The sequence below is a fragment of the Polyergus mexicanus genome, unplaced genomic scaffold, assembly GCF_030449975.1.
Source record: "Polyergus mexicanus isolate NDT 795.1 unplaced genomic scaffold, iyPolMexi1.0 SCAF_13, whole genome shotgun sequence".
NCBI classification, from domain to species: domain Eukaryota; kingdom Metazoa; phylum Arthropoda; class Insecta; order Hymenoptera; family Formicidae; genus Polyergus; species Polyergus mexicanus.
In genome coordinates this window covers 3,975,514-3,994,139 of record NW_027223333.1, presented here as the reverse complement: position 1 = coordinate 3,994,139, position 18,626 = coordinate 3,975,514, and the positions used below count along the sequence as shown (strand labels likewise).

The 18,626-nt window shown below is 43.5% G+C and overlaps 1 protein-coding gene across 1 annotated transcript; it reads right to left on the bottom strand.

The window, feature by feature from the left end:
- Nucleotides 1-10,998: 10,998 nt before the first annotated feature.
- LOC138938958 (uncharacterized) lies at nt 10,999-12,126 on the bottom strand. The gene has a single exon (XM_070306377.1). The coding sequence runs from the start codon at nt 12,124-12,126 to the stop codon at nt 10,999-11,001; it is 1,128 nt and encodes a 375-aa protein (XP_070162478.1).
- Between the last annotated feature and the right edge of the window lie 6,500 nt (nt 12,127-18,626).

Sequence of the window (18,626 nt, the reverse complement as noted above, 5' to 3'; positions counted from 1 at the left end):
CCCTCAACCTATAGATCACAGATGTGCAGCGATGGTGTCTTATCTAAAGCATATGGACTTCCGAAAATCCACAAACCAAACTGCCTTTTCTGACTTATCGAATCGTCCTTTAATAGTCCTTTATAAAACTTAGTGTCTTATATTCACTGTCTAATGCTAGAAAGCTTTCCACCCGCACAAAGTCATATTACTAATAGCTTTGAACTCGTAAAGGAACTTTCCGACTGTAGCCGCGCCTTCGAATTACACGTCCACATTAACAGAATTTATTTGTTTCGCCGATCGGAGAGATAGGACGTAAATGATTTAAGCGGGTTTAGTTTGTTGAAAAGGGTTTATTCCTTTCGACACCAACTCCCGGACCGTCTTAGGTAATCGCACGCGACAGCAAGATATGAGCGGACACGCGAATTATCGTTTAACTATAACTTTATGAGCGTTAGGCGTTCGGTGTGCTCCCGGTGAAGGCTTGCGACGAAGTGAGTTAACGAAAAGCCCTTCTTTCCGATCCACGCACAAGAATCCCGGTCGATACGTGTCGATTGATATTATATTCCACTTACTTCATGTTCAACGGAGTAATTTATCGGCAAACTTTCGGCACCCCTATGGGGTCCCCTCTTTTTCCTATCATAGCGGACATAGTATTGCAGGATTTGGAATCTAGAGCCCTTAAATCTTTAACATTCACACCCCTATTTTTTGTCATGTACGTGGACGACATTGCTCTGGCTGTCCCCTTAACCCTTTGTGATCACACTCTAAACACCTTCTACGCCTTCCATCCATGCTTACAATTTACAATGGAGATCGGAGAAGAGAATAGATCGAATTTTTTGGATGTCTCAATGGTTTTAGTCAAAAATCATTTGATATTCGATTGGTATCACAAACCAACTTTTCCTGAGAGATACCTCCATTTTCTATCTAACCATCCGCTTTGCCAAAAAAGAGGTACGGTCATTGGTCTATTCGACAGAATAATGTTATTGTCACAACCTTCATGCCATTATAAGAACTTAAAAATCATGGTTGAGATACTGTTGGACAATAGTTATCCTATTAGTTTCATTTTTAATGTCATACATGAACGACTTGAAACCTTTATCTACAAAACAAATTCCAATTTTGACAACGATGAAATAAGTGATGAGCCTGAGAAAGTTTCCTTTTTCATGGTGCCTTACGTGCCTTTGATATCAGAAAAATTTAAGAATATTACAAGAGATCAGGATATAAAACTTTCATATCGCAGCTTTAAGAAATTGAACAGATTTATTAAAGTATATAAGGATCCCTACTCACATTCGTCTCGCAGCAATGTTGTATACAAAATTAATTGCGATAACTATGACGCGTCTTATGTGGGACAGACAAAGAGACAACTTCAAACTCAAATTTGAGAACATAAAAATCATTTTCGGAAAAACACGACCCACTCCGTTATAACCGATCATAGAATCACTTACAACCATGATTTCAATTGGAATAAAATAGAAATATTGGAAAGTGAACCACATCTGTATAAGAGATTGATTTTTGAGGTCTTACACATAAAAAGGCAGAAAAATAGTTTAAATTTACAGACAGACATGGAATGTCTCCCCGAAACATACTTCACCGTACTCGATAAACTCTCCAAAATATAACCGACTCAATTAATTTTAAGTGTAGTTTGTACAGGGTGTCCTAGACCACCCGTACACCCCTTTTCTTTTAAAAACTAAGCATTTCAGAGAAAAACGTCTTGAACAAAATTGTATGGTTTTGAGGGTAATATAAGATGGTGTTATTAGTTTGACCTTGAATGGCATCGTTAAAGTCAAATCGAGGACACCTTAAATTTTTAAATGCAAGCCCCTATTTTTTATTGCATATTCTTATGTCTTGAGCTTTCCAAAACACTAAAATAAAGTATTTTTTTATAAAGTAATTTTTGAGTTATTTTGTATTTTAATCTGACATATTTTGATATAAAAAATAAAATATTTCGTAAAATATTCAGTTTTCGATAATCTTACTACCATAATACTTTTATGTACAGAATAACGAGACAAATCAATTAGTATAAAAATATAATTGTTTTTAAGAAAATTATTTACAATGTATTTTTTAAATAATTATTTGTTTTAATTGATTTGTCTCATTATTCTGTACATAAAAATATTACGGTAAGATTATTGAAAACTGAATATTTTACGAAATATTTTATTTTTTATATCAAAATATTTCAGAATAAAATATAAAATAACTCAAAAAGTACTTAATGAAAAAATACTTTATTATAGTGTTTTGGAAATCTTTCAAGATAAGTTACAAGAAATTGTAATGAAAAATAGAGGGTTTCATTTAATAATACGTTTACTGCCGCAGTGGGCTTCGGATCCCACAGCGACCGGCGGGGGGGGATACAGTCCCGGTCCCCCCTCGTCGTCATCCAACGACGGGCCACCAGGGGTGTTGCCGACGAGCACCCCTGGCGAGCGGACTATCGCCGATGATAGAGAGGTGAGGGTGGTCGTGCGGAGGATCGACTGGCCGGGCCCGGCTTCATCAAAGTCGGGGTCCCGGTCGCGCTCGGTCACGTCTGCGAGGGCGCACCCGTATAGTCGGGACAAGGTGGGTCGGGGCCAGAGCCTCACCCGCCAAGATGGCGGGAAGGTGGAAGGTGCGTCGCGGGGGGGGCAGCAATCGCTCCACCCCCGTCTCCTCCTCCAGGACCTCGCTGGCCAGCGAGGGTACGGAGGACCATGCGTCTCCCGAAGAGGACGCAATGGAGGTGGACGACCTCCCAAAGAAGACGGGACGCGGGAGACCGCCCACCACGGGCGAGTTCGTAGGCCTCCGCGAGAAACGCGAGGAGGAGGCCGCCCGCAAGCAGGAGAAGGAGAGGGAGCGTAGTGCCCAGAAAGCCCTATCGGAGGATGCTCCCCTCCCTCCGCCAAATAGGGGCCTTCGGGCCTATGAGGCGGAATGCGCCGAAGAGGTTTGGAATGCCCCGACCCCGGATATCGCGGCGCGGAGTATGGAGTAGGCGGCTGCCATAGACCGTATCGCCGTCTGCTCCGGAAATCTGCAGGGCTCTCTCCAGAAGAGGCTCAGGGAGGCCGCGGCCCTTGTCAGGGTAACGGCCAGCACCCTGGCGGAGAGAGCCCAACAGAACGAGGCGAAAGGGGAGCTAGCGGCCCTCCGCAGGGACATAAAGTCCCTCGGAGACCGCAATGCGGATCTCCAACGGGAGATCCGCGAGCTAAAGGAGGAGCTCGACGCGACTCGTCGCGCGAAGCCCCCCTCCCGACTAGAACTTCCCGGTTCGCCCGGGGGGTCTCCCCGCAAAAGGCGGCGGGTTCCCCGAGTGAAGTTGGTGGAGGAGCTGGACGTTCCAATTAGACTGGAACGTCCAGCCGCGGGAAGGGGACAGAGGTCCCCATCGCGGGGGTGGGTTATGGGACGGGGGTCCCCAACGTCTTCGGGGGGGGGGGGGGGTATGGGACGTATGTCCCCAACGTTGGCGGGTGGCCGGGGTAATGCGGCGATGAGGCCCCCTTTGAGGGGTACCTCTGCGCCGCTCTCCGAGAGCTACCCGCCGGGAGTGGTCGGTGAGGGCGAGCGAGCTTGGTATCGGTGGTACACCGATCAGATCGCTGCCCTTGTCGACCTGCGGGCGGAAATAGGCCGGGGTGGGCCCCATGGACCCACCGCAACAGCCGGCCGCCCGCCTGGAGGGGCCTTCCCACCTCTCCCCCCTACCGGCGCTGTAGCACCGGGTCGGGGGGGGGAAGAGGAGGAAGAAGAAAAAAGGGCGTAGCACGGGGGGGAAGGGGGCTCTAAGCCCCCCCCTCCCCCGCCCACTGCCCCGCGAGACCCGCCGGCAAGAGCGGGAGGACGGGGGGGGATGCCACCCCCCGGCGACTCCCAGCCGGCAAGGCCCATGCAGGAGGTCCATCCTCCCCCCCACACGTACCCTGCCAGGGCGAGCCCTGGTCTAAGGTGGTGGGGCGGAGGGAACGGACGGCTAGGGCGAGGGCCGCACAACAGGCCCAACCCCTAGCAAAGAAGGGAGCTGCCAGGCAGGCGCCTCCTCCCCGACAAGCCGGGGGGACGCGCCAGAGGCAGCGGCCTAATGGGCGTCGGGGAGGAGACGCCTCTAGGCGCAGAGTGCCCCGTTCGGCTGCGGTAACGATTACCTGCGCCGACGGGGCATATCAGGAGACGATGACCGTGGCCCAGAGGGAGATCGACCTCCCCAAGTTGGGGATAGACTCCCTCCGCGTCCGTGAAGCCGCCACGGGGGCCATGGTCATCGAGCTCACCGGGTCGGGTGAGAAGGACGGGCCGACGGCGGCACAGAGGGCCGACGCCCTCTACGCGGACCTTTGCCGGGTATTTGCCGGCAAAGAGGAGGTCCGACTCGCCCGACCTGTCAGGAAGGCGGACCTGCGGCTCCGCGGCCTCGACCGCTCCCTTACGGCCGCCGGCATAGCGGCGGCCGTCGCCGGGGGAGGAGGCTGTGCGGCGGAGGAAGTGCGGGTGGGAGACATTAAGTTCCCCACCCGCGGCTTGGGCACTGCATGGGTGCAGTGCCCTTTGAGGGCCGCCAACAAAGTGGCGGCAGCCCGGGCCATCCAAGTTGGATGGTCCCGGGCACAGGTGGAGCTGCTGGACAAACGCTCTCTCCAGTGTTTTAGATGCCTGGAGAAGGGACATGTCCAGCAGCACTGCAGCAGCCCCATAGATAGACGGGGCTGCTGCTACAGGTGCGGCAAACCGGGACACCTGGCGCGGGACTGCGCCGATAATGTCAGGTGCCCGGTTTGTTCCGGACTGGGTCGTCCGGCCAACCATAGGGTGGGAAGTGCGAGGTGCACCCCCCCTAAAAAACGGCCGGACCGACGACGGGAGACGCTCCCGGCGGCGAGTGCCGCGGCGGGATCTCGGCCGGCAGAACCGGCCGAGGGTACCGCAGCACCCTCCGACACCCGCAAACGCGGGGCGGAGGATAGCGGGGCCTCCTCGGAGGCCCCTAAGGAGAAGAGGCCACCAAAGGCCCGGCCTGCAGCCGCCACCCCACCCGCCCCTATGGCGGAGGTGGAGATGGCGGAACCGGGGGGCGTCAAATAATGCCCCCCCCCTTAGGTATACTGCAGGCCAACCTGAACCACGCCCGCCGGGCGCAAGACCTGTTCTTGCACAGCCTGGCGGAGCGTGGTTTCGGGTTGGGGATCGCGGCGGAGCCATATTATGTCCCGGAAGCCAATCCATGCTGGATCGGCGACCGGGCAGGCTCCGTCGCGATCACGTGGAGGAATGACCCCACGCTCCCGCCTTGCACACCGGTCGAGGCCGGGGCGGGAGTGGTGGTGGTCAGGTGGGGGCCCATCTCCGTGCTGGGGGTTTACATCACCCCCAGCGTGGGCCTCGCCCAGTTTGAGGCGTTCTTGGACGGGGTGTCGGCATGCTTCCGCCGACAGATGCCCCGTCCCATTATTGTGGCCGGGGACTTCAACGCAAAGTCAACGCGTTGGGGCTCCCGGTTCACGAACGCCAGGGGCGAGGCCCTACAGGATTGGGCGGCGGCACTCGGCCTGTGTCTTATAAACATAGGGTCGAGGAGCACCCTAGTGCGGTGGGAATCGGTCCTGGACCTTACGTGGGCCACCCCCTCCGCCGCACGAATGATAGTAAGTTGGCGGGTGGCAGAGTGCGAGACGCTCTCCGACCACCTCTATATAGAAGTGGTCCTAAATGCCACCCGCCACGGAGTGCTCAGCCGCGCCCAAGACCGGGGAGATGCCCGGCCGAGGAGATGGGCCCTCAAGAAGATGAGCCCGGACAGGCTGATCGCAGCCGTCCTTGCGGCCGACTGGCCGTGTCCCGGGGGTGAAGGGCGGGGGATTAATGAAGAAGTTGAATGGTTCCGGGGCGCGCTCAGCGACGCTTGCGACTTCGTGATGCCCCGGATCAACCCCCGCCCGCGAAGGGCGGCGTACTGGTGGAGCGAGGAGATCGCCGAACTCAGGCGAATCTCCGTCGCCACCAGACGCCGCTTCACCCGGGCTCGGCGTCGACCCGACGCCGAGAGGACGGCAGAGGCGTATGGGGCGTTCCGTGCCGCTAGGAACGACCTCAGCGCCGCGATCAGGAGGGCCAAGGCCCGAGCATGGGACGAGCTCCTGCGCTCCTTGGACGCAGACCCATGGGGGCGCCCGTATAAGCTTGTTATGAACAAGCTGAAAGCTTGAGCGCCCCCCGCGACGGAAACTCTGGAACCCCAAGTCCTCGATAATATCCTGGGGACCCTCTTCCCATCCGAGGGTCCCCCTTTTGACGCGGGTGGTCGCCAAGACGCGACCATCCCGTGGTCGGAGGACTTGGAGGTTTCGGAGGAAGAGATGGCCGAGGTGATCCGGCGGTTGAGACTCCGGGGCAACAAGGCCCCAGGTCCCGACGGGATCCCCGGCCGTGTCTGGGTCCTGGCTTTGGCCCAACTGTCCGGGCGCCTGAGGCGGCTGTTTAACAGCTGCCTCAGGGAGGGCATATTCCCCCCAGCATGGGTGAGGGCCAGATTGGTTCTCATCCCGAAGGGGGGCAAGCCCAGCAACGCCCCTTCTGCATACAGGCCTATCTGCCTGTTGGACGAGGCGGGGAAACTCTTGGAGAGAGTGTTGGCGAACCGTCTCGTCCAACACCTGTCCCGGGGAGAGATGGACCTCCACCGAGACCAGTATGGATTCCGCGGGGGGCGATCGACCGTTGAGGCGATCTTGCGCGTCCGGTCCCTCGCGGAGTCCATTATGGAGGAGGGCAGGGTGGTACTTGCGGTGTCGTTAGACATCCGCAACGCATTTAACACCCTGCCCTGGAGTATGGTGGGGAAGGCCGTGAACACCTTCGGCCTTCCCCCCTACATGGTGGAGGTCCTGAGAAGCTATTTCCGGGACAGGTGGCTGGAGTACCCCAACAACCGGGTATTCCTAAGCAGAAGGGGCGTATATTGCGGGGTTCCACAGGGGTCCGTGTTGGGCCCCACCCTGTGGAACCTCGCCTATAATAGGGTGCTGGGTATTGCCCTCCCCCCGGCTGCAGTGTCGTCTGTTACGCCGACGACACTTTGCTGTTGGCCGGGGGAGAGAACTGGGGGGCTGCGGTTCATATCGCCAACGTCGGGGTAGCGTGCGCTGTTCGCGCGACCGTGGCATGGGCCTGCAGGTAGCGCCTCATAAGACCGAGGCGCTATTCATGCATAGGGGGGAGCATGGGGCTCCCCCCGCCGAGGCCCATGTCATGGTGGGTGACGTCTCCGTCCGGGTGGGAGACAGGTTAAAATACCTTGGTCTCTACCTGGACGCGGCTTGGAGTTTTGGCGCGCACTTTGAGCTTCTGGCCCCCAGGGCGGAGTCGGTGGCACTTAGCCTCGGCCGACTCTTGCCCAATCTCGGGGGTCCGGATGGCCGGGTGCGGCGCCTATACGCGAACACCGTCCGGGCGGTGGCCCTTTACGGGTCACCGGTGTGGGCGGACGCCCTGGTGGCCAATCGGCGCGGCAGCATGCTGCTGCGTAGAGTATTTAGGAGGGTGGCCATCAGGGTAGTCCGAGGTTATAGGACGGTGTCGCACACGGCGGCCTCATTATTGGCGGGGATGCCGCCCGTCGAGCTCTACGCAGACATGTACGCGCACGTTTACGCGCGTACGCGAGAGCTCGGCGGGCTCGGCGTGGTTTTGACCCCTAAGGTCAAGGCCGCCGTGAGACTCCAGACTAGGCGACGCGCTCTGGAGAGGTGGGACGAACACCTCTCCAACCCCCAAGATACATCGGGGAGGCGCGTCGTCGAGGCCATCCACCCTCATTTGATCAAGTGGGTCACACGGGCGGGTGGCGAGATGTCGTACCGTGCGACACAGGTATTTACGGGCCACGGGTGTTTCGGCTCGTACCTGTGTCGCATCGGTAAAGAGGACAGCGCACGCTGCCACCATTGTACGGGGGGGGGACAAGGACACGGCGCAGCACATGCTGGAGGTGTGCCCAGCGTGGGCAGAAGAGCGCCGTGTTCTCGTCAACGTAATAGGGGATATTGACTTCTCGCTCTCGAGCATCGTAGCGGCTATGCTCGAGAGCGAGGAGTCCTGGAGGGCGGTCTCCTCCTTCTGTGAAGCAGTTATGCTCCAGACGGAGAAGGCCGAAAGGGAGCGAGAGCGGCCTCCCGGAGAACACCCGGGGGGCCGCAATCGCGCCCGACGGGCCCCCGGGGGTGGGCCGATGGGAGCCGGGGCAGCACAAGCCTCCGGGCATCCCAGAAACCCACCCCAGCAAAGGGGGGCGCACGCAGGAGGAGGGGACGTGGTCGCAACCGTCCCCATCGAACTCCCCCAGCGAATGCGCGGGGCCCGGGCAACTCGGGGGGACGTCCGCTATTTCGTCGCGGACGTCTCACCCCGAACTGGGCCCGGTGGTCGGAACCCAGGTGGGGTACCTGGGCCCGACCACGCCCTCCCCGGGAATAACACCGGGATGATGGCGAGAGGGGCGGTAGTCCCCCTCTCGCCAAGATAGGATGATGTCCCCATCAACAACGGGGACACTGGGGGAGACAGAAACCGCTCCCCCAGCGGGCACGGCCCGTGGGCGGGGGGTCTCTCTGATGTAGTGCATACGCCAGTTTCCAGAGAGGCCCCCTGAAACGCCCGAGATAGGCCACCCGGAGGGGTTTTAGTGGGTAGTCCCCGGCCGTTTGTTTAGGCCGGGGGTAGTCCCACATAACCCCGCCTCGAACCCCATCGAGGCGGGGTATGCGTAAAGGCATTTCCCCTCCGTTACAAAAAAAAAAAAAAAAGGGTTTCATTTAAGAAATTAATAGTGTCCTTGACTTGACTTTAACGATGCCATCCAAGGTCAAACCAATGACACCATCTTATGTTTCCCTCAAAACCATACAGTTTTCGTTCAAAAATTTTTCTCTAAAATGCTTAGTTTTTGAAAGAAAAGGGATATACGGGTGGTCTAGGACATCTTATATATAACTCCATACCGTTTAATTTAAAAATTAAATTTTAACAAAATATAAAAAACGCATATCATTATTTTATTACTCTGATTCAATTTCCGTTATACATTTTATTTTGACTTTATAATGTTCACAAATTATAATTTTCAATGTCGCAGAGTTTCATATTCTGTATCTAGTTATTGTCTATATTTATTTTTTTATTTTTTTATTTCTTATTTTTTGTTTCTTTTTAACCAACTCTATAAGATGTTTTTACCATGTTCATTTGTACCGTATAACTATCCTACTTGACGATGTGTAGTATTTATTTATTTATTTTAATATTGAATTAATTGATGTTTATTTATTTGCACCGTTGATTGCTACCCGATGATTTTTCTTAGTATATCATTAAGAATCGTGGTGTCATTAGATAATTGTAATTCTCCGCTGATCACTTCTTGCTATGTTAACTGAATACTCGTGTGCGTGTAAGTAATCTTATAATTTCATATTTGCTCTCTCGTCACTGGCCACATAAGTCGTTTATATATTATAGACATTTGGAAATGTGACGTACATAATTTCTTGTATATTCAAGGAGAGTTTCGGCGATGGCAATAGACACACCGATTATATTACTTTCATCTTTATAGATTATCAATGTTTAATTTATTTATTTTTTTGACCTTACATATAACGTGCCCAGACACATCGATTTTATAATATTTTATTGTATATTGATATGTAATTTTAATTCTCGGACTTATATATAATGCAAACCGTGTAGGAATTTATGACTTAAACTAGTACGCTGAAGATGGCTTCAAAAAAGAGCCGAAATTCCGTCTACTTTATTTATAACTTATATTAACTCTTGGTTAAAATAAACTTATTGCGCCCGGATACTTGCGAGTAGTGTATATAAGAGAGTTCTAGCGTATTGAACTTAGTTGCAGCGCCATTATAACACAGGTCCTCTGAGGGGTGGTGAGGGGCGAGGGGAAACCGGCGCGGGGGGTATGACGTCATGTGGGGGGGGGCGGAACGGTAGGCGTTGGGGCCGTGGTGAGGGGGGAGGGGAGGGAGCGGGTACGAGCCGACGAGATCGCCTGGGAAATGGCGCTCGGCTCGTACCCGCTCCATCCCCTCCCCCCTCACCGCGGCCCCAACGCCTACCGTTCCGCCCCCCCCCCCGCGTGACGTCATACCCCCCGCGCCGGTTTCCCCTCGCCCCTCACCCCCTCTCAGAGGACCTGAGTTATAACGGCGCTGCAACTAAGTTCAATACGCTAGAACTCTCTTATATACACTACTCCTGCATTTGACTCATATTGCCATTGTTACCTTTCTAAGTAATTAATAATCTTAATAATAATAATTAATAATAATAATAATTAATCCTCTTTTTTTATTGTGAATTTGAATTTTAAGAACTCCGTCTTTTTGAGTCTAATTAATTTATCACATTCTTAGTCTCACCATGAACATGGAATGTTTTTTTTGTAAGTAAAATAGCTATCGGATGGTTGATGATCTTTCTTGGAGTGTCGATCTAAAGTAGTTTCTTCAATAACATCCGTAATTAGCAAAGTGAGACATGAATATTTCACAATAACATCCATTTGCTCAAATAGTATCTGCCCAAATTCATCAATTCGTTCTACCAGTTTTTTGCGAAAAATGTTTAAATCTGTCTTAATAAAGTATAATAGTAGTATACAATGTGTTACATTCTAGGTCACATTTTTTACTCTATCAAAATCAACTAAAAAACATCAAAATCACTAATAAAAACAACAAAATCACACATAAAAGCAACAAATTAAAAAAAAAAGACAACAAAAAGAAGAACTTTCAAAATATTGGCAGAAATCCTAAATTCCAAGAGTGTTAAACTCTAAATCAAGACCATTTATAATACAACGACTAAGTGTCTGAAAGACTAGCACCTGAAAGATTTAGTCCGTAGGATGTTTAGTACGTAGGATGTTTAGTCCAAGGACGCTTACGAAGTGATTAGATCCTTCTTATTTATCCATTGGTTATGTGTATTATCAAAGCCTAACCATTTAACATAAACTTTATTTCCTTTTCCTTTTAATATTTTTTCAACTAAATAGATGTTAGTTGGAATTTTAGTTTTTTGTAGTTCTTGTTCATAAAAGGTTCCTTTAATCTCTTCATCTTTCATATCTTTAATATGATAATATGGAGGTATGTTTTTAAAAACTTTATCTATTACAAATATTTCAGTTGACCAATTAGGTGTATATCCTTTTTCAAACATATGTTTTAATTTATTAATCCTTACATAATCACCAACTTTGAATCGCGTCCTACGGACTAAGCGTTCTTCGGACTTAGCGTCCCTTGGACTTAGTCTTTCAGGTGCCTTTCGGGCGCCTTTTGGGCACATCTTCAGGTGTCTTTCGGACACATCCTTCGGACTTAGTCTTTGAGACGCTTCACATGGTGTCATTCCTATAGTTCTATGTTTTCTATTGTTATAAATATTAAGCAAATTTGGTAATATATCAACCCACTTGTAATTACCCTGTATACTGAATTGTTTCCACATTAATTCTTTGAGTGATCTATTAAATCTTTCAACAATTGCAGCTTTTTTATCACTATATGTCGAATAATGATTAATTTTATTTTGTTCCATGAGTTTTTTAAAATCTTTATTATAAAATTCTTTCCCATTATCAGTTTGTAGATTTTTGGGTGGTTTATGCTGTGAGTTCAGGTCAACCCCTTGAGACAAACCTTTGGTTCTTGAATGTGAAGCACCTGAAAGGTTTAGTCCGTAGGACGCATCTGAAAAACTAAGTCCAAAGGACACATTCGATAGGTTTTTAAAACAAATACTCATTGCCTTTGATACGCTTTCTCCAGTTTTATTTTTAACAGGAATTGCCCAAGCAAATTTGGAAAAAGTATCAATAATTGTTAATAAATATTTATATCCCTTATTAATTTTGGATATTCCCTTTAAGTTACCCGAATCCATTTCAACAAGATCAGCCTGCCAAAGATCATCAATTCCTAATGTAATAGTAGATCTTCTTGGATAATTTCTCCTTGCTGGTTTGTGTAATTCATCAATAATATCGTTTTTACTAACGGTCATTTATTTCATTGAAGAATAACCATTTATCTTCATTTGTTTTAAGTACTTTTCACGTGGAAAGTATTTCAAATTTTTAATAAAATCTTTTTCACGTAAATGAATTTCTTCTTCAGATATTTGTTGAGCCTCAAATAAATGTAATAACTCACAATAAAAATTAAATGATAATTTATATTCATCAAGCCTATCCATTAATTTTAATGATGTTTTGAATTCATTATCTAATATTTCAATTATAACAGATATGGCACTTATTGCAAATAATGGTGTAACAGCAATACCTGATAAACTTGATGCCGCAAATATTGCTTTACTAAGTGATATAGCGATTTTACATTTAAAAAAATACTTATAACTTTTTCGATAAACATACATTCGTTTTTTAAAATACTCTTCCATTTATTATTATTAATAAATGTCTAAACATCACCTAAAAATGAAACATTTTAATTTTATAGATAAATATAAAAGAGGTGGTGGATTCTTTCCAGATGTAGTACGTGGTATAATTCTAGGTGAATCGGGTAGTGGAAAAACATTTTTATCTACTAACTTTGTCGCAAACAAATGGCTACCATATAGACAATTATATGTTTATAGTCCATCTATAGACCAACCTACTTATGTAGGATTAGAGAAAGAGTTGGAAAAAGATAAATATGATATTGATTATTTATTTGAGGATAATTGGGAAAAAATTTTACCAGTAGAAGAATGTGCATCAAATAGTTTAGTAATTTTTGATGATGGAATGTTAAAAGATCAAAGTAAAATAATAAGATATTATTGTGAAGGAAGGCATAAAAATATTAGTATTCTCGGATTATATCATAAATACACTAAAATAAACCCTATAATTAGAAAAAATTCAAATCTGTGGTTTATTTTTAATGAGTTTGGAGATAATCTCAAAAAAATACATGAAGAATTGGCTTCTGAATTAACATATGAAGAGTTTTGTAAGTTCTGTAAAAAAGCTTGGTCAGAACCACATGGATTTTTGGGAATTGATAAAACAAAAAATGATAAATATTTCTTTCAAAAAAATAATGAATTAATATTATTATTATAAATGGGAAGAAATTTACGTAATGTGTCAGACAAAAGACAACTGTTAAATACTGATTCAGAATTGTCAAATGCGTCCTTCGGACTAAGTCTTTCAGACGCTTCACCATCGTCGTCAAATACAAAACCGTTAAATACAGAATGTACACATAAGATGTTAAATACAGACTGTACTCATAAGATGTTAAAGCCACTTAACAAACCTCCCGTTCTTGAATGCAAATCTCCAGTTTTTAACATGAAAACGGGGTTTAATTTTGGAAATAAATCATTTAAAAGTACATATGAAATGATGGGTACAACTCCACAAGAACTGGCTGAAATAGAAAAGAAGCAAAATGAATTAAGAAAAACATTTCAAAATGCAAGAAATTTAAATACTAAAAAAAGTATAAATTTAGAGGAAAAAAATAAACCAATAACTTCTAGACTGGATGAAACGAATAAAGAAATTAACATATTGATTGATAAACTGGACTCAAGTTTAAAATCTGCACCTGAAAGGCACTTGAAAGGTGTCCAAGAGACGCTAAGTCCGAAGGACGCCACAGATGTACAACCTTATCAAGATACTAAACTTGAAGAAATAATAAAACTCCTTAAAGGTTATACAGAGACTGACGATAGTGATGAAGTATTTGAAGAGACCTTCGAGCGTCCTTCGGACTTAGTCTTTCAGACGCATCCTTTGGACGAGGTACAATCTGTTAGCTCGAGCCATTCATATAAAAAATCAGCTTTTCCAATGTCACCAAGAATTAAAGAAGAAGGGGGCCCCTTATGGAATAAATATAAAAACCATCTTTATGATGAAACGTTTGGATTCTGGCGTGACAGAGACAATGATGATAGGTTAATGATAGGGAATAAAACTGTAAGAGTAACACAAAATGATAATCTTGTTTTTTATGATGATAATAATATAAAAATAGTAACTCAACTTACTAATCCTTTAATAAAATTATTAACAGAAAAAAAAGTACCATATAATTTCAAAGATATTTATGGTGAAGATGCTATAAAAAAATATAAGAATATAGTTTATAAAACTAATGCAATTTATAAAGATAATGATCCTAGTAAAGGACCAGCTTCAAATAAATATACAAAATGGGAATATATTTTGAGATATTTATGGGAAGAAATGAGTGAATTAAAAATTAGCAAAGGAAGTAAAAAAGGAGGTGGTTTTATTAATAAACTTTCAAATAAACTAACCGGAAAGGTTCCAGAAATGCATTTACTGGGATATAATGCTTGTGGGCCTTTTACGAATGTTGAGGAGAGATTAAAAAAGGGGTGGAAAGGAATAAATCCTTTAGATGAACATTGCAAACAACATGATCTTTTTTATTATACAAACCCAAATGTAGATTATAGTAAAATAAAGAAAGCAGATAAAACTTTACAAGAAGCAGCGTGGATGAGAATATTGTCACCAGATGCTAGTAAGTCGGAAAGATTTTGGGCGTGGGTTGTTACAAATGCCATGAAATTAAAAACAAAATTAGGAATGGGATACATGAGAGAAAAAGATTTGTTATCATTATTAAAGAGGGCATTGGAAATATATAAAAAGAATCCACAATTAGCTAAGAACATTTTAAAATATTATGAAGATCAAAATCATCCATATAAAACAACTGGATTGATGTCAAGCAAACCTTCAGTTCTTGAATGTGAAAAGGACGCATTTGGCAAAACTATTAAGAACTTAGGGGGTTTTCCTTGGTTAGCAGCTCTCCCAATGATTTTCGCTGGTTTATATTATCTTATGAGTTCGGGTATGGATATATATAGAACAGTTAAAGAGAACAAATTTCTGGATGAAACATTAAAAGAACAGATTAGAAATAATAAGGCATCCGAAGGACGCGAAGAAGGATTAACCCATGTAGATAAAACTCAGGCAGATAAAATGATGCCATTAATTCAGGTCAAGCCCTTTGTACATTATAATTTCGATATCCCACGTGAAGAAACTTTCAACACACCAAAATATCAACCATCACTCTTTAAATATCGTTATTAAATGGAATTAAACCTATCATCTTATCAAAAACAAAAATTGAAGAAAGCTTGGTTTTATGATACAGGTGAAAAAATTAAATTGAATTCAAAACATGTTAAAAAAACAAATACTGATTATTATGGACTATTTCCATCATTATCTATTAGAAATGCAAATAAAGTATTTAGACAAATGGAAAATAATAAAGGTGCAGAACTCAACCTATCTAAAAAAGAAGTTGAAAATTTAATATTAAAAGCTTTATCAGATGATGATATAAAACAATATGTAAAAAAACTTAAAATACCTAATTTTAGAAACGTCTATTTAAATTTAAATGAATTACCTAAGAAAATTAGAAAAAATGAGTGTGGTATTGTTAATCTTTTTTTTCATTGGGTTTGCTATTTCAAAAATAAAAATCATATATATTATTTTGATTCTGTAGGAGGAGATGCACCTATAGAATTGAAAAATTATTTCAGAGGAAATAGACTCATTATAAATACAAAGAAAGTACAAAAGAAAAGTGATCCAGCTATTTGTGGTTATTTATGTATAATAGTTCTTTATTTGTTGGGAGTTAAAAAAATAAAATGGAAAGATATAATAAAAACAATTGGAATAGGTGATATTAAGGATGTTTTATACTATAAGCATCTCTTGGACTAAGCACCCCTTGGACTAAGCATCCCTTGGACTAAGCCTTTTTAAAAGTAAATGACATTGATATATTACCTAAAGTGTAAGACAAAAACAAAATCAATGCGTGAGCATAAAGAAAATAAAAATGTAAATGAAGATTACATACATAAAATATAACATATATTTTAATAGCAAATTGTTACAAATGTGATTCAAAGAAATCATAGTATATAAAAGCTCTCAAAAAATAAATCTTATAAATGGCATCAAAACATAGTTCACTTCAAGACCTTTCGTTTGAAAAATATCAAGATAAAATTGTGAAATTACAATACAAGTATATTTATCCTGAAATTAAAAGGCATGGCAAGGAATATGATTTTCATATAAAATTTAATGATAAACATGGTTTTATGCCAAACAAAACAAGAAATTTACCAAAAATACGAGTTACAAAGGAAGATGGAAGTGCTTATCCTGAAGGTACAACTAGCTTTTTAGTTAACAATTATTTTGCGTACATGTGGAGTTTGATTAAAGTTTCAATGTTCAATACTGAGTTGGATAATAATTATAACGTTGGTCATGTTAGTACATTGAAAAAGCGCGCTAATATTTCAAACGAAGGTGAAGGAAGTGGTCAAGCAAGTGGTTTTATCGCTGAGAAAAAATATGGTTTGATTAAGGCCTAGTCAGCCAGGTCTGTTCTAACAGATATTGCCAAGTGCTTGCTACAAATTATTGTCAGCAAAAAGGCTACAAATTTGGTACAAGAGTTGTTATTACCGATTAAGCTGGCAGATTGCCGGCAAGAATCAAGCAAAGCTTGCTAACATAACTACACAGCAAATTGGCGGCAGAAACCGAGCAAAGCTTGCTGACATGACTGACATCAGATTGTCGGCAAAAACTGAGCAGGATCTGGAGTGCGCAATCTGATGGCAAATTGGCAGCAAAAACCGAACAAAATCTGCAGCTTATTACAAAGTATTATAAAATAGTTCAGTCGCTTATCGCTATGCAGCGCGTTATTCATTATCTATACCCGTATTCAAATTCTTGTCATGAGTGTATATAAAGCCTACAAAATGCTAATAATATTATAATATATATATTTCTATCAGTTCAATTTTTGACACAATTCTTATACAGGAAATTCAGATATTGAATTGATTTTTTGCAAATCGGACAGATAATTGTTCGATTTTCACTTATTCAAACAATTTCTGTCCAAAAAGATCTTTAATTTTATAAATTAAGTTATTTGAATTTACCTATATGTTTTAACATATTAATATATGATTTTATATAATGTCTAATTATCTAATGGTCATTTTATGACCATAACTTATCATCATTTTGTTATTTAGGGTTAAGGCTTTAAATCTATTTAAATATATACTTTTATATGAATGGCCAAAAGCTGCAGAATTTGTTTGGTTTTTGCTGACAATCTGCTATCAGATTGTCTTGCGCAGATCTTGCTCGATTTTTGTCATCAATTTGACGTCAAATCATGTCAAGCTTTGCTCGGTTTTTGCCGTCAATTTGCTGTCAGGTTATGTCAACAAGCTTTGTCACCAAAACACAAGCTTAATGCGGACACAGATGGCACTGGATTTGTTACCAAGTTTTGAGCGAATTTGATGCCAATTTGGCAACAATTTGTTATCAAATTGCTTACTGGGGGGTGATGGTTTGTTTTATCCTACAATTGATCTGGGAGATTTAATTCCTGGTTTCTTTGATGATATAAGTGGGCCTATATTTGGTGTAGACATACACATTGTAATGACTTTAAAAGATGATTTGAGTGACTCATTGTTTACATTTAGTGACGCCGAAATAGCCCCACCTCGCGGAAAAATTAATTTAGAAAGTTATCGTTTAAAAGTTTGGTATATTGAATATGATGAAATTACAACGACAAACTTGATAGACGAATTGAAACATTTTAGTTTAGCTGGTAAATATGGGTTTACATATAAATGCTTCCAGTGTGTAGAATATCGAGGATTACCAGATTTAAATACCCAGACAGCACAAAACGTCCTCAGGATCATCCTGAATATGTCCAGGACGGTTCAGGACATTTCTAGGACGTTTTAAAATAATATATTTTATGAAAATTTAATGTGCATATATGATTATTTTACTTATATATGATATTTAATATAATTTAGAAATTTTAAATATTATAAGGTATAAATGTCCCATGAATGTCCACTGGATAGCTACAGGATGTAGGATATCTGGCCTGTTATTCCAGATAGTTCGCAGCGTCCCAGAATTATTCCAAACATATCTAGGATGTCCTGAGATACTCCCCAGGACATCCTAAGTACATTAGGTTTATTTTTTTGTACTAGGTCCTTTGCTTTTTTTCTCTCAAACATCCGAATATTAATCTCAACATTTAAACATTTATCTCATTTCAAGTGCAGAAAATGCTAAGGAGTTTAGATAAAACGAACAAACCTAATTATATATACAGAAAATAGATATATGATGTCCTAGAAATATCCTGTGGATTTCCCTAGAATGTGTCTAAATTTTTGCATAAATATTTATACAATAAATACTGGAGATATATAACAGTGTTTTTTTATTTAATGTATATTTCTCTCGGAACTGAACAATTTTTGTCTGAAACATTTATCTAAAATATTCTTAGTACTTTTCGAGATATTTATAGCTATATCAATTAAAATGGGACATCTTATATATAAATTTGAAAATCCATAATATTAAATGTAATTATCATAATATCATGTGA

Coding starts and splice junctions, on each gene's coding strand:
- LOC138938958 (XM_070306377.1), bottom strand. CDS start 12,126: ATGACCGTTAGTAAAAACGATATTATTGATGAATTACACAAACCAGCA.